The 23,100-nt window shown below is 55.8% G+C and overlaps 1 protein-coding gene across 2 annotated transcripts in view; it reads right to left on the reverse strand.

The window, feature by feature from the left end:
• The window catches only part of DNAH2 (dynein axonemal heavy chain 2), a 115,300-nt gene extending 93,580 nt beyond the window's left edge, over window positions 1–21,720 (reverse strand). For both annotated transcript variants that reach the window (XM_039500057.1, XM_039500056.1), the window contains exons 1-6: window positions 21,655–21,720; window positions 19,829–19,964; window positions 13,776–13,867; window positions 12,420–12,590; window positions 11,562–11,790; window positions 10,725–10,835 (exon numbers count right to left, since the gene is read on the reverse strand). In XM_039500057.1, the coding sequence (XP_039355991.1) occupies window positions 10,725–10,835; window positions 11,562–11,790; window positions 12,420–12,590; window positions 13,776–13,867; window positions 19,829–19,949 (724 nt within the window). In that variant the 5' untranslated portion in view covers window positions 19,950–19,964; window positions 21,655–21,720. The remainder of the gene's footprint in view (window positions 1–10,724; window positions 10,836–11,561; window positions 11,791–12,419; window positions 12,591–13,775; window positions 13,868–19,828; window positions 19,965–21,654) is intronic.
• Between the last annotated feature and the right edge of the window lie 1,380 nt (window positions 21,721–23,100).

Consider the following 23,100-nt stretch of genomic DNA (forward strand, 5'->3'; position numbering starts at 1 on the left):
CAGAGGCGGGGTGGGAAGCTACATTTTCCATTAGTGTCAAGAATGTGGTAAAGTTCAGCCAGATGAGACTAAGAATCGTCCCTAGGGTGGGCTCTATCGCATCCCTGCTCTAACCACTAAACCTAACTCCCCTCCCAGAGCTGGGGAGAGAACCCAGGAGTCCTGGCTCCCAGCCCCCCTGCTCTAACCCACCAGCCCCCACTTCCCTCCCAGAGCCGGGAATAGAACCCAGGAGTCCTGGCTCCCAGCCCCTCCTGCTCTAACCCACCAACCTCCACTCCCCTCTCAGAGCCGGGGATAGAACCCAGGAGTCCTGGCTCCCAGCCCCTCCTGCTCTAACCCACCAGCCCCCACTCCCCTCTCAGAGCCGGGGATAGAACCCAGGAGTCCTGGCTCCCAGCCCCCCTGCTCTAACCCACCAGCCCCCACTCCCCTCCCAGAGCTGGGGAGAGAACCCAGGAGTCCTGGCTCCCAGCCCCTCCTGCTCTCCCCTCCTCCCAGAGCTGGGGAGAGAACCAGGAGTCCTGGCTCCAGCCCCCCTGCTCTACTGGCTCCCAGCCCCCTTGCTCTAACCCACCAGCCCCACTCCTCCCAGAGCCGGGAGAGAACCCAGGAGTCCTGGCTCCCAGCCCCTGCTCTAACCACCAGCCCCACTCCTCCCAGAGCCGGGAGAGAACCCAGGAGTCCTGGCTCCCAGCCCCCCTTGCTCTAACCCACCAGCCCCCACTCCCCTCCCAGAGCCGGGGAGAGAACCCAGGAGTCCTGGCTCCCAGCCCCCCCTGCTCTAACCACCAGCCCCCACTCCCCTCCCAGAGCCGGGGAGAGAACCCAGGAGTCCTGGCTCCCAGCCGCCCCTGCTCTAACCCACCAGCCCCCACTCTCCTCCCAGAGCCGGGGAGAGAACCCAGGAGTCCTGGCTCCCAGCCCAGGGAGCAAAGCTGGGGGGTGGGGGGACGGGGTGCTATTCTAGTATCTCTGTTGTGATCAAACACACACTGTAAGACAGATAGAAGCTGCCCCGACGAGCTCCTCTTCACCCCTGGTGCAGCTGCGGAAAGCTGAGCGGAGCGGTTTGCACTCCGGTTGGTCCCAAATTTCCCTTTGTAAGGTGCTGCTCTGCTGGCTCCTCGATGCCTCCCCATCCCTGCTCTTTCCAAGGAGACTTTGGCTTTTTAACGACGTTGTTACCTGCGTCTGTTACTACCCGAGTACATCACGGCAAAGCGTGGTCCGGGCCATCGCAAAGACGAGGGGACCCCTAGAGGAGACTCGCCGCACCCCGGGCACAGAGCCGCAACTTGCCGGATACCCGAGTGCACTGAACTAGGAAGTAACCCAAGTAACTGACCGGATGGCGGCAGAAGGAAAACGTTTATTTGAACTCAATGAACTACGCTTGCGGCTCCCCCCCCCGTTCCAGAGTGGAAGCTGCTAATAGTCCCAGCGCGCCAATCTACGAGTTAGGAGCCCAGCGTGAGAGCAGCAATCTCGGCACCAAATTATAGGGGTAAGACGATCGTGCAGCCCGGCCATTAGAATAGCCAGGCATCCCTAAGTGCTTGGGAACAGCTAAGCCGCAGTCATAATGGAAATCGCCCCAAGGTGTCCAATTGGATGTTTCACCCAGACACATACTGCCAGGCATAACCGCTGGCCCTGCAAGGATTTTAGTGGGGACAGCGCTGGGTTTTTGTGGCACACACAGTCCTTCTCGTTACGGGCCATTCATGTCCACCGCACACCCGCTGCGCCTCCTCAGCAGCGGGAGTCTGTTCATGGTTGAAAAGCAACACGGGCAGGGGACACTTTTCAGGGACATATTTAACTCTTGTGAAAGGTTCTGTACAATCGCAGGTCAAACGTTTTCTTGGGTTTACTAACATCAGCACTGAGATGGAAACAACGCGAAACCGGCTCCCTCTCCCCGAACTCAATTCTTTGGACTGAAAGAAACACGCGGCGTATCTCGGGGCGCACGTATCTGCAAACGGGGCCCACCCTCTCCAGACAAGCAGTCCTTTTTCACGTCACTGGCACCACTCGCATTAGGAACAATGGGGGAATTTAGCCACTGACGAGCCAAATCCTGGCATGGTTTTCGCTTTGCTACTTATTATCAAGACATATTGCATAAATAATTCAATCTACAGCTTTTTACTTGTCCTGAGCGATCCAGTCAACTGAATTTGCGTATACGGTAACCGAAGAATCACACCAAGTCCCTCGAGCCCGGTATCCTGTCTCTGACAAGTGGCCAAGATCGGACGCTGCAAAGGAAGGTGCAAAAATCCCTCTAAATGGGCAATTATGGAATAATCTCCCCGCAGAGGACGGTTCGGTGTCCTGAAACAGGAGACTGTACAGCTCTTCTACATTTTTTATGCTATTTAGTGTAACTGTAGAGGGTCTCGTTAGCCACAGAAAAAAACGGTTGCTCACCTCTGTAACTGTTGTCCTTCGAGATGTGTTGCTCATATCCATTCCAGTGCCGCGTGCACGATCGTCGGAGAATTTTTACCCCAGTAACACCCGGTGGGTCGGCTGTGTGGCGCCTTAATGGCGCTGGATCTATACCCCAGCCGACCCAGCGCCCGCTCAGTTCCTTCTTGCCGGCTACTCCAACAGAGGGGAAGGAGGGCGGGTTTGGAATGGATATAAACAACGCATCTCAAAGAACAACAGTTACAAAGGTGAGCAACCGTTTTTTCTTCTGCGAGCGCTTGCTCGTATCGATTCCAGTTAGGTGACTCCCAAGCCTTACGTAGGCGGTGGGGTCGGGGTGATACATCGCTGAGTGCAGAACCGCTGAACCAAATGCGGCATCGTCTCTAGACTGCTGAACTAACGCGTGGTGAGCGGCAAAGGTATGTACCGATGACCAAACCGCAGCTCTACCGATCTCGTGAACTGGAACCTGGGCCAGGAAAGCGGCCAATGAGGCTTGAGCCCTCGTGGAGTGGGCGGTGAGGCGTGGGCCGGGACACCGGCCAAGTCGTAGCAAGCACGGATACGGGCCGTGATCCAAGAGGAGATGCGTTGCGAGGAGACCGGCAGGTCTTTCATCCGGTCGGCCACTGCAACGAAGAGCTGGGTCGTTTTCCTAAATGGCTTCGTACGCTCAACATAGAATACGAGGGCCCTACGAACGTCCAGAGAGTGCATACGTTGATCCTGCTGCATAGCGTGTGGCTTCGGATGAAAGACCGGGAGGAAAATGTCCTGGTTCACATGAAAAGCTGATACCACCTTGGGGAGAAAGGCAGGGTGGGGTGAAGCTGCACCTCGTCTTTATGGAAAACCGTATACGGTGGCTCCAACGTGAGGGCTCCGATTTCAGATACGCGTCTCGCTGGAGTGATGGCTACAAGGAAGGCTGTCTTCCAAGATAGGCAAAGGAGTGAGCAGGCGGCCATTGGCTCGAACAGGGCCCCGTGAGCCTGGAAAGGACTAGGTTAAGGTCCCACGCCGGAACCGGTTGTCGCACTTGTGGGCAGAGGCGATCTAAACCCTTCGGAAATCTAACGACCATCGGGTTGGAGAAGACAGAGGAAGCACGTTCTCCTGGATGGAAAGCGGAGATGGCTGCCAGGTGCGCCCTGACAGATATCGCCAGGCCCTGCTGCTTTAGGGACAGGAGATAGTCTAAGATGAGAGGTATTGACGCCTGTCATGCTGCTCGCACCGACAGGAGAAACGCCTCCATTTAGTCAAGGAACATGGCTCGAGTCGAGGGTTTCCTGCTGCACCGATTGTGAGCAGAGTAACTCCGACCGAGTTAGCCGTGCAGCATCCACACTGTAAGGTGGAGCGATTGCAGGTCGGGGTGACAGAGTCGTCCATGGTCCTGTGAGATCAGGTTCGGCCACAGTGGGCGCGTGAGCCGAGGCTCTACCGAGAACTCCAGGAGTGTGGTGTACCAGGGCTGCCTGGGCCATGCCGGAGCGACCAGAATCATGCGTGCCTTGTCCCTGCGCAGCTTGAGTAGAACCCTGTGGACCAGCGGGGATGGAGGGAAGCCGTAGAACAGCTGGTCTTTCCACAGAAGTAGGAAAGCGTCTGATGGGGAACCCTGTGAGCGCCCCTAGAGAGAACAGAACACTTGGCACTTCCAACTGATGCACGAGGCGAACAGGTCGACCTGGGGAAACCCCCACCTCAGGAAGATGGAGTGGATGATATCTGGACAAATGGACCTCTCGTGAGGCTGAGGCGGTCTGCCAGCGTGTTCTGGACTCCTGGGAGAAACGACGCCATCAGATGTATCGAATGGACTATGCAGAATTCCCACAGGCGAATGGCCTCCTGGCACAGGGGGGACGATCGGACTCCCCCTTGCTTGTTGATGTAGAACATGGCCGCGGTGTTGTCTGTGAGGACTGCCACACAACGGCCATGTAGGTGCTCGCAAAATGCTTGACATACTAGGCGTACTGCCATCGGTGCTTGTACATTGACGTGCAGAGTCAGATCAGACGTGGTCCACAGGCCCTCTGTTTGGAGCTCCCCGAGGTGGGCACCCCATATCCCAGAGATGATGTGCCTGTGACCAGGTACAAGGAGGGTTGTGGGGTGTGAAATGGAGGGAAGTCAAAACTGATTCCAGGACACTGACCACCATGCTCAGGCTGTCTCGACCTGGTCGATACTGTTGATAACCAGGCCTGAAGCGTGTGAAGCCAAAGTCTGGCATGCCAGGTTACGTACGTGCACGAAGCCATGTGCCCCAGAAGGCTGAGGCACATCTTTACGGTGGAAGTCGGAAAGTTTAGGAGGCTGCCGATGATGCTCGCCATCAACTGAAAGCGTGCGTACAGCAGGAGAGCGCGGGCGAGTCTGGAGTCCAGGAGTGCCCCGATAAACTCTATTCTCTGGGTTGGTTCCAGAGTCGATTTCCCGTTGTTGAGCAGGAGACCCAGCCAGCAGAACGTGCTTAGGGCAAATCGAACATGGGATTGAACTTGGTCCCTCGAATGAGCCAGTCGTCGAGATACGGAAACACCTGGATCCGTTGACGATGAAGGTAGGCTGCCACGACAGCCATACACTTGGTGAACACCCTGGGAGCCGCGGACAGGCCGAAGGGAAGGACAGCGAATTGGTAGTGTTCGTGATTGACCACAAAGCGAAGGAAGCGCCTGTGCGGCGGGTAAATCGCTATGTGGAAGTACGCGTCCTTCATGTCGAGGACGGCGTACCAGTCCCCAGGATCCAGGGAAGGACTAATGGTCCCCTGTGAAACCATGCGGAACTTCCAACTTTACCATGAATTTGTTGAGTCAGCGCAGATCTAGGGTGGGTCGAAGCCCACCCTTGGCCTTGGGGATTAGGAAGTAGCGGGAGTAAAACCCCTGCCCCTTAGCTCCCTGGGAACCTCCTCGATCTCTCCCACGGACAGGAGCATTTGGACTTCCTGTATAAGGAGTAACTCGTGAGAGGGGTCCCTGAAGAGGGACGGGGAGGGAGGATGGGAGGGAGGGGAGAAAAAAAACTGGAGAGAATATCCCTTTTCCACCGTGCGAAGAACCCACCGGTCTGAAGTTATACAGGAGAGACGGTCTTGAAATGGAGGGAAAGGATCCTGGGCGGTGACTGATACGCCGTCCTCGGGCGCACCTTCAAACGTTTTGCTTAGGTCCCACCGATACGCCGTCCTCGGGCGCACCTTCAAACGTTTTGCTTAGGTCCCACCGATGGTTTGGGAGGGCCTTGGTTCTGACCAGGCTGGTGGCCGTTGGATTTCTTTCTACCACCTCGTCCACGTCTTCTATAGAAGTCCTGCCTCGGACGAGGGGGAGGGTAAAACCTTTGAGGCTGCGGCTTAAAAGGCTTGCGCTAGATGGACCTTTGGTCTGACCTGGTATGGCCGTTCTTATGTTCGGTTCTTATGTCACCGGGGTGTGAGTACCCAGGGAGCGCATGATAGCCCTGGAATCTTTCAGGCTCTGTAATCTAGAGTCCGTCTTGTCTGAGAACAGGCCCTGCCTGTCAAATGGCAGGTCCTGCAGGGTCTGTTGCAGCTCTGGTGGCAGGCTAGATACCTGCAACCAGGAGATGCGTCGCATGGCTATGCCCGATGCCAGGGTCCTAACCGCAGAGTCTGCTGCATCTAAGGAGGCCTGTAAGGAGGTCCTAGCCACCTTTTTGCCCTCCTCCACTAAGGCCCCTAACTCCTGAAATTTCCCCATGGAGTTCCACGAGTTATAGCAATACCGGCTCAGGAGCGCCGGTTGATTTGCGACCCTGAGCTGAAGACCTCCCGCTGAATAAATTTTGCGCCCAAACAGATCTAGATGCCTGGCGTCTTTTGATGTGGGCGCCGGGGCCTGTTGACCGTGCCATTCCCTTGTGTTCACCGAGGACACCACTAGTGAACACGGCTGAGGGTGAGGTACTCATACTCCTTGGAGGGGACAAAGTATTTCCTCTCCACTCCTCTGGCCGTCGGTGAGATAGAAGCAGGGGTCTGCCATATTGTCTTGGCATTGGTCTGGATGGTGCGGATGATGGGCAATGCTAATCGGGATGGGGCCTCCGCCAAAAAGATGTCCACCACTGGGTCCTCCAACTCCACTACCTCCTCTGTTTGGAGGTCCATATTATGTGCCACCCTACGTAAAAGGTCTTGGTGGGCACGAAGGTCTATCGGGGGAGGACCCGAGGCTGCTGTCCCCGCCACTGCCTCGTCTGGAGAAGATGACGAAGATGCCACAGGATCCAGGGGGTCCTGTGGTGGATCGTGTAGCGAGGAGTCCTGTTGCCCAGGATCCGTTACACCAGGGCCTGGGGCCTGCGTTGGGGTAGGTGCAGCCGCTTCCATACCCCCCGGAGGGGCACGACTTATGATGGCTTCTGGTACCTAGGGTTCTGAATGGGCTCAGCGGGAGGCCCCTGACGGAACCCCTTGGGCTTGGTGGTACGCCCACGGTGTCCAGAAGCACCATTGTGCAGGATCCTGATTAGGGTCTTGGCCTTCGTCATGCCATTGACCCACATTACCTTCGCCCTGGCCTGAAGCTGGGTAGGCCGAGCGCAAGGCACCCTCAGACTGCGATGACCGCGAGGCGGAGCGCGAGGGCCAAGGCGGCGCGGAGCATGTCTGTGTAGACTCTCTGGGGCGCGGTGCAAATCGGTACCAGGTCACTGGAGAGTGGTGCCGGCGAGGCGTCAGGAAGCGGTACCGGGATCGAGATCAATGTTGATGACCGACCCGGTACCAGGATCCAGACCTGGATCGCGACGATGAACGTCTGCGGGAGCGGTGCCAGGACTGACTCCGGGAAGGTGATCGGTGCTGCGATCGGTGCCAGGAGCGACGGGAGTCCAAACGGTACCACGGCCCGGAGTCATGCCGAGAGGTGCACCAGTGCCGCGAGTACGACCGGCGCCGTGAGAGGGAACGGCGTCGGGATTGCAAACGGCACCGGGATTGGGAGTGGTGCCGTGTCTCCACGCTAGGAGATGGTGAACGTATTAGGGTAGGCTTGCTCCTAGACTGCATAACAGAAGTTGGAGGCGGTGCCACAATCTGTGCCGGTGCCGGCTCTGTGACGGCAATGAGGTCTCTCACTGTCGTGAATGTCTCCAGTGTCGACGGAAGCCGGGGCTCAACCATGGTCCGGGTCGGGGAGCCAGTGTGCACTGGACTCAATGGCTCCTCCCTCGGTGCTGGAGTCAACAGTGCCGATATCGGCGCTTGTACCCTCGGTCGCTCCAGTGCCGGACACAACTCCGAGGTTAGCAAAGGAGGTGCCAGCGCCTGTTGCTGCAAAACAGTCACCTCCGGCTTGCACAATCTCTTCTGTCCTGGAGCCACTTGCACTGGACACGGTGCTGGAGAGGTCTGGTGCCGCGGGCCTCTATCTGAGTCTCCCCACGGTGCTGTACCTGAAGCCGCCGCCGGGGCACTGCGCACCGACGCGCTCCGGGCTGGAACTTGGCGGGCCGATAGAGGATCCGAGCTAAGGGCCGCCTCCATAAGGAGTTGCTTGAGCCTGGGGCCGTGAGTTCCACAGTTGAATTACACGTTGTGGACGTCCAGTGCCCAATGGGTTACTGCTCAGTGTCACTGGACGTCTTGTCCCTCAGCACTACAGTGCCGCAAGGCTACAGATACGTGACACAGGCCAGGTAAAGCACTACAGACGATGTACTTGAGGAAAGCTACACCCACCCTAGATTGAGCATCAAAACACACGTAGCTATAGAATAAACGAGCCTGGCTGGCGTTACGGGTCATGCGTGTTGCTCGGGATAAGGGTGGAGGGACGTGGGCTGTGGGAGGGAGGGAGATCAGGGCGAGGTGAGAGCCACGCAGATGGGGAGCTGACTCATTTAACTGCTTTCTACAGTTTGCATTGGTGGGATACGCAGTCGAGCAGCCAGTGCTGAGAGAGAACGGGTTTTGTGTGGGATAGAGGGTGGATGTGCTCGCTTTATGCAGCAGCTGCACCATTCTAATTAACCTGAAGTTATTAATTATTATTAATTATTTCAATTAGAGTAGTGCCTACAGGCCCCCACTGGGGATCAGGGTTCCATTGTCCCAGCTGCTGTATTTTCTTTGTGTCGGGTGCAGCACTCGAGCCTGCAAGTATTCACACGGGAAGTAAATATCCGAACTAAATAAATGGACCATGCGTGTGAATGAAGTGACGCGTGTCAAACTGAACACCCATGGACTGGGGGCTTAGACTGTCATTTCCCTAGGAAGAGGGCTTGGGGTAAGCCACCCTCTAGGAAACACGGGAATTGTGATAAAGTGGGACTGTTCTTAACGTTCTCTCTGAATACTATGTGGGTGCCTCAGGGTACGTCCAGACTACCCGCCGTATCGGCGGGAAGCGATCGATTTTGCGGGGATCGATATATCGCGTCTCATCTAGACGCGATATACCGATCCCCGAACACGCTCCTGTCGACTCCGGAACTCCACCGGAGCGAGCAGCGGTAGCGGAGTCGACACGGGGAGCCGCGGACGTCAATCCCGCGCTGTGAGGACCCGAGGTAAATCGATCTAAGATACTTCGACTTCAGCTACGCTATTCACATAGCTGAAGTTGCGTATCTTAGATCGATACCCCCGCCTCAGTGTAGACCAGCCCTCAGTTTCCCCTATGCAGTTCTTAAGTATCTAGGTGGTGGGATAAGGGGGTGTGATTGTTTATATAAATCGATGGTACACCCACATCTTGAATACTCATCACAAAAAAGATATACTGGCCCTAGAAAAGGTTCACAGAAGGGCAACTAAAATGATTAGGGGTTTGGAACGGGTCCCACGTGAGGAGAGATTAAAGAGGCTGGGACTTTTCAGCTTGGAAAAGAGGAGACTAAGGGGGGGGTTCTGTTCAGAGCCCGAGAGGGCCAGTGTGATGGTGTCTGCACAGAGAATGGCCGATACCCTGTCTCCTGGCCACTGCTGGCCTGGGCCCCTCCTCTGCAAAGGTGCCAACTGAAGGTGCTGGAGAACAAAGAGACCAGGTGACCTCCTGGCCCGGGAAAGAGACCAAGGCAGAGGAGGGGCTGGAGAGTTTCAGTTTGGAGCTGGCTGGGGAAGGGGAGGGAAGCCCAGACTGGGACCCCTGGTCCCCAAGATGGACCTGACCGAGGGGTCCTGTTGTCTGTACCTGCAAGCTCTGGTTTGGACTGTGTTCCTGTCAGCTAATAAACCTTCTGCCTTACTGGCTGGCTGAGAGTCCTGGTGAATCGCAGGAAGCCGGGGGGCAGGGTCTTGTCTCCCCCACACTTCTTGGCAGGAATATCTTGGGAGTTAAAGGTATGCACTAAAACCTGTGTTATGGCTTTGCTGTATATGTAACCATTTGTTTCCAGCATTCTTACTTTCTCTCGTTTGCATCTCTGTTCTTTGATCGTAAACTCATTCTTGCTTTCACTAGAACCATATCGACGTGGGGTACCTGAAGCGGTTGGCGATCCGACGTTGAATCTCCCAGACTGGTCTTAGGCGTAGCACACCTGAGAGCTCGGTGAGCGTTCGGTGAGCGGGTGCTGGGCACTCCACGGGGACGCTCGGCTCCCGTGCGCCTACTGCTAAGCTGTGCGGAGAGAGCGAGGCCGGCGGGGGCCCAGAAGGTGGGAGAGCAAAGGCATTTGATGGCCTGTCTCCTGCTCTCTTTGGGTGATCTCTTTTGAGTGCTCCCCAATTTTTCTAGCTTTACTAACCCTTCCCCTCCACAAAGTTCTGGCTGGGGACTAGGCAGGCATCCCTTTGCCACAAGTCAATACCAGCAAAGTTATTTTAACCCCCCAGGTTGTGAAGAAACAGAGCGCTTTCCCCTCCCGCTCGGAACCCGTCTCTCCCGCATGGCAGGGCCTGGACTGACCCTGCCCAGCCTCACATCCTCCAAGGTCATGAAATCACGGCCCTGATCCCCCGGAGAGGCACCCGCAGACAGTGCAGGGAGTCTGTCCCCAGGTTCTGGGGAATGCAGAGTCCCGCCACTGAGCCGCCCCAGCTGGTCTTGCCTCTGCTTCAAAGTTTTTACTGCCTGGCTCCTTGAAGGATATCTAAAGTGAAAGCAATAACCCTGCCAAAGGATCCTCTGTGCTCCGCCAAGCCGCTCAGAGATTGGGAATGATGGATGCAGCTCATATGCTGCTGGAGGTTAATTCACTTAGACTCCGCGCACTGCGGTTCTCACCAGCTCCTCTGTCGAGTTTATCCCATGACGGCCCCCCGAGAGCCAGGCTCTGGAGTTACTCACTTTCCAGCCTCTGAACCAGCGCTTTGTCCTTCACTACCACTTCCGGCTTCATGCTCAGGGCTTCGATGGGGATGTAGAGAACCGTGCGGCCCTTCATTTTCGAACGTGTATCTGGAGAAGGGAGAGACAGATGGAGCTGCTGGGCCACAATCAAACCCTCTCTCCGGGTCCTCTCTCCTGCACTGGCTTTGGGGCTGGGGGGCAGAAGAGGCGTCTTTTTTCCCTGGTTTTATTTTCTCAGAGGAATCGGAGACTGGCACACGGGGCCTTTCACCTCTAGGGACCAGCTCCAATCAGGGAACACTGGCTGGCCCAAAGAGAGTCAGTGACTGGGATACGAAGCCTTTCACCACTGAGGACCAATTCCACCCTGGCCCTCGGTCAGTGGTGACAAAGACGAAGCGGGTGAGGTGGTACCTTCGGCTCTGTGGAGCTCAAAGGCTTCTCTCTTTCCCCAACAAAAGATATTACTTCACCCACCTTTGTCTCTCCTATGCTGGGACCAACACACCCTGCAAACAACAGTGGTGCCAAACTCATTCTCCTCTGAAGGCCGGAAATCACAGAATCAGAGTTGGAAGGGACCTCAGGAGGTATCTAGTCCAACCCCCTGCTCAAAGCAAGACCAATCCCCAACTAAATCATTAATGGCGCTGCGCAAAATCCAGCCGCGCATCCCGTTTTGTACTGGGGACATCGTCGGAGTCTCCGGAATAGGAGAGCCCAGAGCAGGCCAACGAGTGTGTAACAAGAAACTGGCCAGGTACCTGGTGGAGAGAACCAGATGAGGGCAGCACTGCGAGGCAGCTCAGAGGGAGAGGGCATCGCTCACTCTACCTGTGAGAGACGTCATGAAGTGGTATATTTCCAAGAAGAATTCATTCTTGATGCTCTCGGGCCAACTGGTGTTGTGGAAGAGGCGGGGGAGGAAGACGCTATTGAGAATTCGCGTGAGGGAATCAATGTAGGGTCTCCGGACGGTGCCAAACTGCACTGTCTTCTGGAAATTCTCAGCGGTGATCTCGGCATTCTCATGGCGGATGAAGTACGCGAGCTGTTTCTGCTCCTGCGAGGGACCGCCAATGACAGGGGGGAGGTTAATTAGCAGTGGGCTTTACTCCCGCATTGTATCTATGGGGAATGTGTCTTGTCCCCACACCCAACACGCGAGAGTTAAAGCAATGGGCCACACGTGTGAAACTTAATCAGAACAACGAAATGATAGTCATGAACAAGATACGACCGGGATGAGCTGGCCTGGCTTCTGCACCTCTCTTACCGGTTAGAACTCCCTGAGCATCTCGGCCAAAGAGTGAATAAAGGAGAACGGGCTGACATCATGTATTTAGCATTTCAAAAAGCTTTAGGCAAAATCCGTCCCAAAAGGCTTTTAAGGAAACTAAGGCCCGGAGCCTGCAAACATTTATGCGCGTGCTTAATTTTATGAATGTAATGAGCCTGCCATGGAAGGCACCATGCTGAACCACCAGGGTCCCTTCCCCCTCAACATCCCCTGCAGCACAGCGCCCCCTAGTGCTGGGGCATTAGGATCAGCAATAACTCATAGGGGAGAATGTCCCCAAGCACCAACTAGTCCCAAACCTGGTTAGCTCACGAGGCCAATAGGATGGCAGCACAAACTGATACGACTGCAGCCCCGCCACGGGAACTTTTGTAGGATCTTGCCAAACAAACCTGATGTGGCATGGTCTGCTCAACCTTCAGTCCGGCAAACTCATCTATGTAGACGACGAGCAATTGCTTGCTGACGTCCTTCAGAAAGAGATCCAGGGTTGCAGCGTGCTCTTCTGTCCACATGTCATCCCTTAGGCCACTCAGGACCACCCGGCTTCGGAGGCAGGGTTTCTGGGGAAAGAGGACAGGACAGTGACAGCTTTAGCAAAGCCAAGGCGAGATGGGGCAGTGGTTTCTGTGAGGTGGACACCTGCTTCTCTCCGAACTGGACTGAAACATACAGGCACGGCCTTCCCATTTCACAGAGCGGGCCTGAGAATGGCCATCAAATGGGAGTGGATTTTCCTCCGCACCAACCTGCACTGCACTGGGATTGGATAGCAGAAAGTGAAAGCCTCCTGATCTCATTGCAAATCCTCGTTAGCCAATCGCTGTCCCCGAGGCCCCTCAGGAATGTATAGGAGAGGCTAATTTGTCAAAGTAGTTGAAAGACAATCAAAGCTTCCATAGCTTTCTGGGCCAGGCTGTTAGGCAACCTGATCCCTGTTGGGGAGGAGAAGGTAAGAGACGATAAAGAGACGAAATGTAAGGAATGAAAGAAGCAAATTCTGAGCTGGGCAGAGCAGCTGTTTGGGTTTGGAAGGGTTTTTTAGAACAGACATTAAGCTTTGTCTCCATTTCTCATTCTCAGGAGCGTCTAAAGAAAACCTGGGAATTAGGATCAAATTAAGGTAACGTCTGGCATAAAGTTTAGAGCCAGATGTTACCTGCATTAATGTGACAAAACTTGACACTGTGCCATGCAAGCACCCTCCTTCCTTCTCTCCTTTCTGGTCGAGGCTCTGAGCGAGGAGGCGCCTGATGGCAGGTTAGAACACAGTTCAGACACGGCATCCCATCCCCTCCGTGTGACTGATCGGAGAGGGAAGGATGGATTAATGTTCATTGCCAGTAATCATCATCAGAATCACTTACAGTGCCATCGAATCTGCAAGTGCTTTGCAGCGTGAAATGCAACCCTCAGAAGGGGGAACGAGGCAGCCATTTCACCGTTCCACAGGGAGTTTAAGACAGAAAATGAAGGTGGATTCCACATCCAACTGCAGTGGCAGCGGGGAATTTAGAGAGGTAAAATGGGATCATCCGAGCTGGAAGCTGGCCAGGACATCGAGATAACATATTAGTCATTCCATGTATAGGAAAGTCTTGTATTTGATGGCTGTCCTTTCTCACCCCAGCCTCGTCATGGAGGCTGTGTCATCCTTTCGTGATATTACGTAAAGGGAATGTCATATCCTCAAGCACAGCATGGGTGACACAATGGCCCACAAAGGACATCGGGGCCCTCTGACCTACCAGATCCACCTCTTTTTCCTCTGGGATGGTGACTGCACCCACGTCTGCCTCACCTTCTCCCTCGCCATCGCAAGGTCCGAGAGGACTGACTCCTTGGAGAAGACAAAATGTAAAGACACAAAAAATAAGGGGCTCTGAGCCTTGACATTTTCCCCCTCCTTTAACGACTAGTGAGTTTAGCACGGGTGGAAGGTGTCAGCTCGACAGCCCCTGGAGAATGAATCATAGAAATGTAGGACTGGAAGAGACCTCAGTAGGTCATCTAAGTCCAGTCCTGTGCATTATTCTAGACCACCCTGACAGGTGGTTGTCTAACCTGTCCTTAAAAACCTCCAGTGACAGAGATTCCACAACCTCCCTAGGCAATTTGTTTCAGTGCTTAATTAGGAAAAATTTCCTAGCTGGAAGGGTAATTTCCCTTGCTACAATTTAAGCCCATTACTTCTTGTCCTGTCCTCAGTGGATAAGAACAATTTATCACCCTCGTCTTTATAACCACCCTTGACGTAGGTGAAGACCCCTCTCAGTCTTCTCTTCTCCAGACTAAACAAACCCAATTTTTTCACTCTTTCCTCATAGGTAATGTTTTCTAGACCTTTCATCATTTTTGTTGCTCTCCTCTGGACTTTCTCCAATCTGTCCACATCTTTCCCGAAGTCTGGACACCGAACTACAGCTGAGGCCTTATCAGTGCTGACTGCCGTGGCAGAATTACTTCTCACCCCTTGCTTACAATACTCCTGCTAATACAGCCCAGAATGAGGTTTGCTTTTTTTTTGCAACAGCGTTACCTGGCTGACTCCACCACCTCCCTAGATAACCCATTCCAGTGCTTCACCACCCTCCTCGTGAAAAAGATTTTCCTAATATCCAACCTAAACCTCCCCGACTGCAACTTGAGACCATTGCTTCTTGTTCTGTCATCTGGTACCACTGAGAACAGCCTAGATCCAGATCTAGATCCAGAATGGCTGCCAGACAGGAGCATTCAGTCACCACTGAGCCACCTTGGAAGTGGTGCCTTTGAGCTGAAAGCCTCTATATCCTATTCCCCGATTTTGTGAAGCAACCCATCCGCCCTGACCTGAGGCCAAACTGGACCCAGTGCCCTCGATACGAAAGGCCCAGTGTCCCATTCCCTGAGCCAGCCAGCCAGTCCCCATCAACCTGAAGCCAAACTGGAACTGGATATGAAAGTCCCCATTATCCCATTCCCCAAACCCTCGAGCGAACAGTAAACCCTGAGTACAACAAAACAGCTTCATTAGTAACCGACTATTCCATTGTCGCGGCACATGGAAAGAGAGCCGAGGAAAAGGAAACGGGGCTGTAAGAAGAGATGAAGGCTCATGGATTTTGGAGCACTTAGTGATGCAGGTTCCTAAAGCACCGTGAGCCTCCCTCGAGCCGAGTGACAAGGCCGCCTCATGAGCCTTTCTAACACATTAGGTTACGGAAGCGTGACGTACAGCTAAATGTTTCTGTTCCTGAATGTCGGCACTACAAACGCAACACCCTGTAAACCCAGCAGAGAGGGACCTCGGGGACACTTACAATGTTGTCACGAAGCGTGACAAATTAACCGTCAAGCTGAAACAGAAACTTTCTAATATCAACTCTTTAAATTACCTGTCCCCCACCCCTTGCTCCTCAAATCAAATGCAGTGGGACACTCCACTGCCCATAACGAGCCATCACTTGTGTTTCAATTACACCAGAATCCAGAGTGAGGCACCCTCAGCTCATAGCGAGGGACTGAAGAACAGTCGCCTTCTGACTGGCCACAAATACTTTTCCTTAATATGAAACTGTTAACAAGCAAATTGATGGGTTGGTGAAAGGTGCCAGCTTGGCCTTCCCCAGACATGGAGTCCTTCATTTATCACCAAAGCGGGTACAGCTGGGCACCAGCAGAGTAAACTCCCCCCCCACCCCCGTTCGTACACTGTCCACATCAGTATGCCGCAGCTGGGGGAATCCCTTGTAGGGGAAGACAAGAGTTTAGTCTACCTGGGCTAGATTTTAAAGGTATTTAGGTGCCTAACTCCCACTGATTTAAAATCGGTGCCTATAGCCCATTTGGCCTTTGCATCTCCGCCGAGGCTGCCAGCACCGGAGCAGACAGTGGTGATAATCGTAATGTGGAACTGGCCTGAATTCATTTCACAAGTGGCAATCGAATGGCATCAGGTGGGTATGAATTGCAGCCACTCCTGACCCATGCCAGTTCTACACCCGTGACCCAGAGGTGGAAGAGACCAATCTCCATCTCGGTCCCGCCATGAGCTAGCGATCCCCACCCTTTAGCATTCTGCGATCATGTTTAAAAGCTGCTTTGGAATTTCTCTCAATCTGAATTCACGGCTAAACAACCAGCAGGCTAGAATCTCACCGAGCGACGTTGCAATCTGCTCACTCAAACAGACCCACCTGAGGTTCTGCATTTCTAGAGCATGAGCCCTAGTCACAGAATCAGGGAAGGGAGAGATGGAAATTTATCTTGCCCAGGTTCAGCATAGAGCACCCCAAAACTCGGGCATTTCAGGTCTCGTCTAGGAGACCCCCACACCAGGTGTCCCTGTAGCAAACCTCCCTGTAATCATCTACATATCAGGTCTGAAATCTCTAGAGACACAAATCCTAGGAATGCTGTTTGCTCCTTCCACATTTCTGAGTCCAGGCAAGGTCTTGTTTGCTTCCCATGGAAGAGCCTGTGGGGTGCTTTTTGTCAGGATTTGCTCTGGTATCCTCAGCTAAAACGTCCTTTCCTCCCACTCTTCTCTGCTGCGCTCTACTTAAGTGACTGCATTTCACGGGTGAAATTAAATCCAGAGGGGAGCAAGAGCCACACCGAGACATCATCACTCCCAGTGCTAATTAACAACTTCCAGGGGCATAACTACCCCACCCAGCGCAGAAAAAAGCCAAGACTAGAGGAAACCTGAAAACACCCCTGGAGAGAGCCAAAACAATGAGTTAGACTAACACACTAGCAGATACTTCACTACCGTAACACGTGCAAAGCTGAGGCTGGTTCTCACCAAATACAGAATCGGTGACCACAAACTAAATGTGGAAACCGGGAGACACGGTTCCAAGCTAGAGAGAAGTGACACAGGAGGAGAGACTGAGACAGAGAGACTTCCTACTGCGGCGTCTGGAGCAGGAGGAACTATGAGCCAGGGCGGGATTGTCCGCCGCCAGCTGGCCCATCCTGCTGCAACTACACTGCTACTCTTCGCAGGCCAGCTCACCTAAAGCTAGCTTGGATATGCCACCACGTGCCGCCAGCGCCCCTCCTGACAGCTGTGCACACAATACCTCGAGTTCCAGAGCTGCCTCTGCTGTGCGGCTCTGAGCCACCACCGTGCCCAGCGCAGGACCGCCTGGCTGCCACTAATACTCGCGCTCCCATTTTAGAAATTGGACCCCGATCTTCAGAGGGGCTGAGAATCCCCAGCTCCTAACGGCACCAGCGGGCGCTGGGGGTGCTCTGCGGCTCGGAAAATCAGGCCCAGGGTGTTCCAATATAAGAACCCAAAAAACCGAGAGGCCACCTCTAAAGGGATTTGTTACCGTGAACGGCTAACTAGACAAGGTGGGTGAGGCAATACCGGACCAACTTCCGTAGGTGGGAGCGACCGGGGACAGACCTGGCTACAAAAACGGCCAGGGAGACAGACAGGCCAGGGGAGACAGCTGCCCACAGGGGAGGTCTGATGACTCAGGGTATGTCAAGGGGGACCAGCAGGCGGTCAGGCCATGCCTGGGTGCTGGTGTTACAGACCTAATCTTTGCTCCCTTTCCTCTTGTCTTCTGTTTCACGCTCCCTTGTCCCTAATCAAACCCTCTGCACCGGCTGACTAAAACCCTCCTGCGGCTTCATCTCCCAGGGAGCCCGCCCGTGGAAGCGCTTCCCAATTCAGCCGGCGTTCAGCTGCCTGACAGGGGATGTCATTTCACTGTCTGTCGCGGCAGACTGGATTGGGGCAGAAGCTCTGAGCGGAGCCGGCTTCGTGCACGTTACATTAGGCAGCGATGATCACTGGAACGTAAGAGCTAGCGTGAGCTCTGAAGAGCTGCTGCTGGAAATCCGGGTGGGTTACTGTGGTAACACACTGAAGGGAAACAATTTGAGGGGGAGCGGGGGGGGGGGGCTCACAGACCTGGTTAAGATAAACATCTCCCGCTAGGAGTTTTTAAATGATAAGTCTGAAGAAGGGAATGATTGAAAAGACAGCATAGATCGGGGGTCCGACACTGAGAGACAGGGCTCATCAGTTCCAGTATTGTCTCTCACGGGGGGGGACCAGCTGGATTGGGGGGGCAAGGAATGGGATAGAGGGCCTTTCACCTCTAGGCCACTGGTTCTGATCCAGCCCCACACGGGCAGCGCTGGCTGGCTCTTGGGAGGCAGGGAGTGGGACACGGGGCCTTTCACCTCTAGAGCAGTGGCCGCATCTGGGACCACGTCCGAGATGATCGGTCGGTTTCGGGAGTGGGATGAAGAGCCTTCCACGGCTACAACCGCAGTTGTAATCCAGCCCCAGGTTGATGGCTTTTTTACCAACCCCACCCCCAAATATTAAAACTATTGTATGGCAGCTGGGGCCTGAGGGTGCCCATAATGACAAGACTAGCAGATGGCTTCAGCTCGCCTGTATCTGGAATAGGGTGAAGGGTGGGGCTGCACTTCACTCCCTATACCAGGAGGCCATGAAGGTAACACGGGGTTTGATTTAACAAGGTGAGGCCTACGCCGGACATTTTCCTGTCCGGTGTAACATCCCATCCTCACAGCTCCAGCAGTGGAGACAGGACCCAGATTGCTGCCTGGGGTTTAGCCAGCATCCCCTGTGGATCTGTCGTTACCCCCCCTGCACTAGGACCCGCGAGACCCGGCGTCTATTCCTGGCTCTGCCCGAGATGCGCTGCATCGCCGCGGGCGAGCTCCCGTGCCTGTGTTTCATTCTCACCCTTTGTCTAGCGAGACTGTGAGCGCTGCGACAGAGACTATCCCTCACCGGGTGTTTGTACGACGCAGCCCTGCAGGTGCTACTGGCATCAGAATAGACTTGCTGAGAGCAGGTCAGATCAGCCGTTTGCCACCTTTTTTCATTTGTGGGCCCCTGAACATTTTGGTATGGAGGTGCAGCCCCCTTTGGAAATGAGAGACAGTCTGCAGACCCCCCACGGACCACAGGTTGAAAACCATTGTTCTATGGGAACACCCACCTTTCGCAGACCCCTTAGATATAGTCTGCGGACCCCCAGGGATCCGTGCACCACAGGTTGAAAACCATTGTTCTATGGGAACACCCACCTTTCGCAGACCCCTTAGATATAGTCTGCGGACCCCCCGGGATCCGTGCACCACAGGTTGAAAACCACTGGGTTAGATGAATTTTATGGTGACTAAAATGCCCAAACCGTGTCCAGGACAATGTTGGCACAAGAATAAAAGGGAGCAAGAAAGAAATCTAGGCTGGAAATGAGGTTTCTAACTCTAACCCGACCTTCCTCCCGTGGTTTTCTCATCTGGAAAGATCTGTCTCCTAGCGGGGTCTCGCCTGGGCTTAGCCCAACCCAGGTCTGAGGTTCTCACGGTGCCGGGAGGTTTAGAGAGAGGTTCTGGACCAGCCCCGCAATAGGAATAGTGGGGCCAAGAAGTAGTTTGAAGCTGATACGTTTAAACGGGCTGTGACAGGGTGACCTGGGACTGGACTCCATGACCCAGGAGGACCTTGTCAGTCCTGTGTACAATGGTGGAGCTGCAACAGTCAAAACAACGGCGGGGAATTTGAAGGGCCTGCAGCTCTCACCACTTGAAAACCAGGCCCTAAGAGAGTAGTGTAGACGAGGCCCAAGAGGCCAGATGGCTAGTTACTGACATGGCCTTTGCACCCGGGTTTGGCCCAAAATAGGGTGTACAGAGCTAGTGGCCGGATTTGCCGAGGTGCTGCGCACTTGTGACCCCCAGGAAGCTGCGGGGCGCCCAGAGGGTTGGATCACGTGCGCAGCAGGCAGCGCTAGCGAAGGGTTTGGGGAAATACCAGTCTCCTCCGGGGGCGGTGCCGGCAGACCCACTTCACTATCCGATACCGAGGAGGGTCCCCGCGCAGCACTTTTGCGCTGCTTTTTGTCCCCGGGCGTGCCGCGGCGGCGAGCACTCATTGTTCACCACCGGCTCTGTGGAAAAACCAAACCTGTATTTAGGAAACCGACCGCACAACCGGAAGGAAAAACAGGCTCACAGAGCAGGTGGGACAGTCGAGGTCCTATTCCCAGCTCTGGGAGGAGAGTGGGATCTAGGGGGTTAGAGCAGGGGTGGGGGGCTGGGAGCCAGGACTCCTGGGTTCTCTCCCTGATTCTCGGAGGGGAGTGGGGGCTGGTGGGTTAGAGCAGGGGGAGCTGGGAGCCAGGACTCCTGGGTTCTCTCCCCGGTTCTGGGAGGGGAGTGGGGGCTGGTGGGTTAGAGCAGGGGGAGCTGGGAGCCAGGACTCCTGAGTTCTCTCCCCGGTTCTGGGAGGGGAGTGGGGGCTGGTGGGTTAGAGCAGGGGGAGCTGGGAGCCAGGACTCCTGGGTTCTCTCCCTGATTCTAGGAGAGGAGTGGGGTTCCCCTCCCCCACAGCTGCCCTTCCCACCTGCCTCCTCCCACTTCTCTGCCCCTCCCCTCACCTGCCCACCTCTCCCCCAGCTGCCCTTTCCACCTGTCCCTTCCCCCACCTACTCCCTCCCTCTGCAGCCTACCGCCTCCCCTCACTTGCCCTCTCCCTCACACCTACCTCTCCCACTTCCCACCTGCCCCTTCCTTCCCCTGCCCTCTCCCCCAGCTACCCCCTCCTTCAACCTGCCCCTCCCCTCACTCCTCCACCATGCCTCTCCCACCCTTTCACATCTGTCCCTTCCCTCACTTGCCCCCTCCCCTACAGCTTCCCCTCCCACCTGCTCCCTCCTCCAGGTACGCCCTCCTTCAACCTGCCCTCCCCTCACTCCTCCGCTAGGCCTCCCCACCCCTTCACATCAGTTCCTGCCCTCACCTGCCCTCTCCCCCCCAGCGATCCCTCCCCAGCTGCCCCTTCCTTCAACCTGCCCTCCCCACACACTTCCCCTCCTCTCCCTCACTCCCACACACTTCTCCCACCCCTTCACAGCTGTCCCCCTCCTCACCTGCCCCTCCCCACAGCTATCCCCTCCTTCAACCTGCCCCTCCCCTCACTCCTCCGCTAGGCCTCCCCACCCCTTCACATCAGTTCCTGCCCTCACCTGCCCTCTCCCCCACAGCTATCCCTCCCCCAGCTGCCCCTTCCTTCAACCTGCCCCCTCCCCCACACTTCCCCTCCTCTTCACATCTGCCCCTCCCCAACCTGCCTCTGCCCCTCACTCCCCACACTTCTCCCACCCCTTCACAGCTGTCCCCACAGCTTCCCCTCCCACCTGCCCTCCCCTCACCTGCCCCTCCCCACAGCTACCCCTCCTTCAACCTGCCCCTCCTCACACACTTCCCCTCCCCTCACCTGCCCCTCCCGACAGCCATCCCCTCCTTCAACCTGCCCCCTCCCCACACTTCCCCTCCCTTCAAATCTGCCCCTCACCTCACCTGCCCCTCCCCACAGCTACCCCCTCCTTCAACCTGCCCCTCCCTCACACACTTCCCCCTCCCCTTCACATCTGCCCCTCCTGCCCCTCCCCACAGCTTCCTTCCAACCTGCCCCTCCTCCCCTGCTCCTGCCCCTCCCCACACACTTCCCTCCCCTTCACATCTGCCTCTCCCCTCACCTGCCCCCTCCCCAGCAACCCCTCCGTCAACCTGCCCCTCCCCACTCACTTCCCCTCCCCTCCCCTCCTGCCCCCACACCTGACTCCTACCCCACCTCACCCCTGCCCCGCACGCGCTGCTCCAACTCGCCCCTCCGGCCCCGCCCACCCGCAGCGTCTCCCCGGGCAACCGAGCAACGGACGCTGCGGGGAGGAGCGCGAGCCGGGGCGGGAGCCAATCAGGAGAGGGCCTGGGGGGAGGAGCGCGCGCCGCTTGACTGGCGGTTGGGGAGGAGGAGCGGCTGGGATGGGAGGCCGCCCTGTCAATCCTACCGAGAGAGGCGCCTGATTGGAGAACCGGCGGGAGCAGAAGGGATGGGTGGGACTAGGAAAAACTGTCAATCTTGCCCAGGGAGGAAGCTGATTGGAGGATGGCGGGAAAGGGGTGGGAAGAAGGAGAGTGTCCCCCTCAAATTCCCTGAGGAGGAATTCAATCCTCCCCCCCGCGGCCCCGCAAGGTCTGGATAACAGTTCCCATCATGCAGCGGGAGGGGGGTGCCTATGAGAGCTTAGCATCAGTCCCAGAATGCATTGCACCGACCAAACAGGAGCAGAGCTCCCACAGTACATAGCTGTACCCGATGTGAGCAAAGGTCCCAGAATGCATTGCTGCACCCGCTATGAGCCGCAGGCCCTGAACGGAGCTCCCAGAATGCATTGCTCCACACACTATGAACCATAGGCCTGGAGCGGAGCTCCCAGAATGCATTGCTCCACCCAGTATGAGCCACAGGCCCGGAGCGGAGCTCCCAGAATGCATTGCTACACACGCACTATGAGCTGCCAGCCTGGAGTGGAGCTCCCAGAATGCATTGCTACACACACTATGAGCCACAGACCCAGAGCAAAGGTCCCAGAATGCATTGCTGCACACCCTACGAGCCGCAGACCCAGAGCAAAGGTCCCAGAATGCATTGCTGCACACCCTACGAGCCGCAGACCCGGAGCAAAGGTCCCAGAATGCATTGCTGCACACCCTACAAGCCGCAGACCCAGAGCAAAGGTCCCAGAATTCATTGCTCCACACACTATGAGCTGCAGGCCCTGAGCGGAGGTCCCAGAATGCATTGCTGCACACCCTACAAGCCGCAGACCCGGAGCAAAGGTCCCAGAATGCATTGCTCCACACCCTACGAGCCGCAGACCCGGAGCAAAGGTCCCAGAATGCATTGCTGCACACCCTACGAGCCGCAGACCCGGAGCAAAGGTCCCAGAATGCATTGCTGCACACCCTACGAGCCGCAGACCCAGAGCAAAGGTCCCAGAATGCATTGCTGCACACCCTACGAGCCGCAGACCCATGGAATGAGAACACTTTATGTTCCTCATTTCTCGAGATCCTGGAGCCAGCTGGTTCCCCGATTGGACCTAGCCCCAGCAATCACTCGTTCCCTAGCTGTGTCTGGTCCCCACCCCACAGAGTCAGACGCTCTTTGTGCCAGAAGCTAGCTGGGGGACTGGGGTGGCAGTGGGACAGCCGCCTCCCCACCCTCCTCCCGGACAGATG

Source organism: Mauremys reevesii, linkage group 14 (assembly GCF_016161935.1).
Source record: "Mauremys reevesii isolate NIE-2019 linkage group 14, ASM1616193v1, whole genome shotgun sequence".
Taxonomy (NCBI): domain Eukaryota; kingdom Metazoa; phylum Chordata; order Testudines; family Geoemydidae; genus Mauremys; species Mauremys reevesii.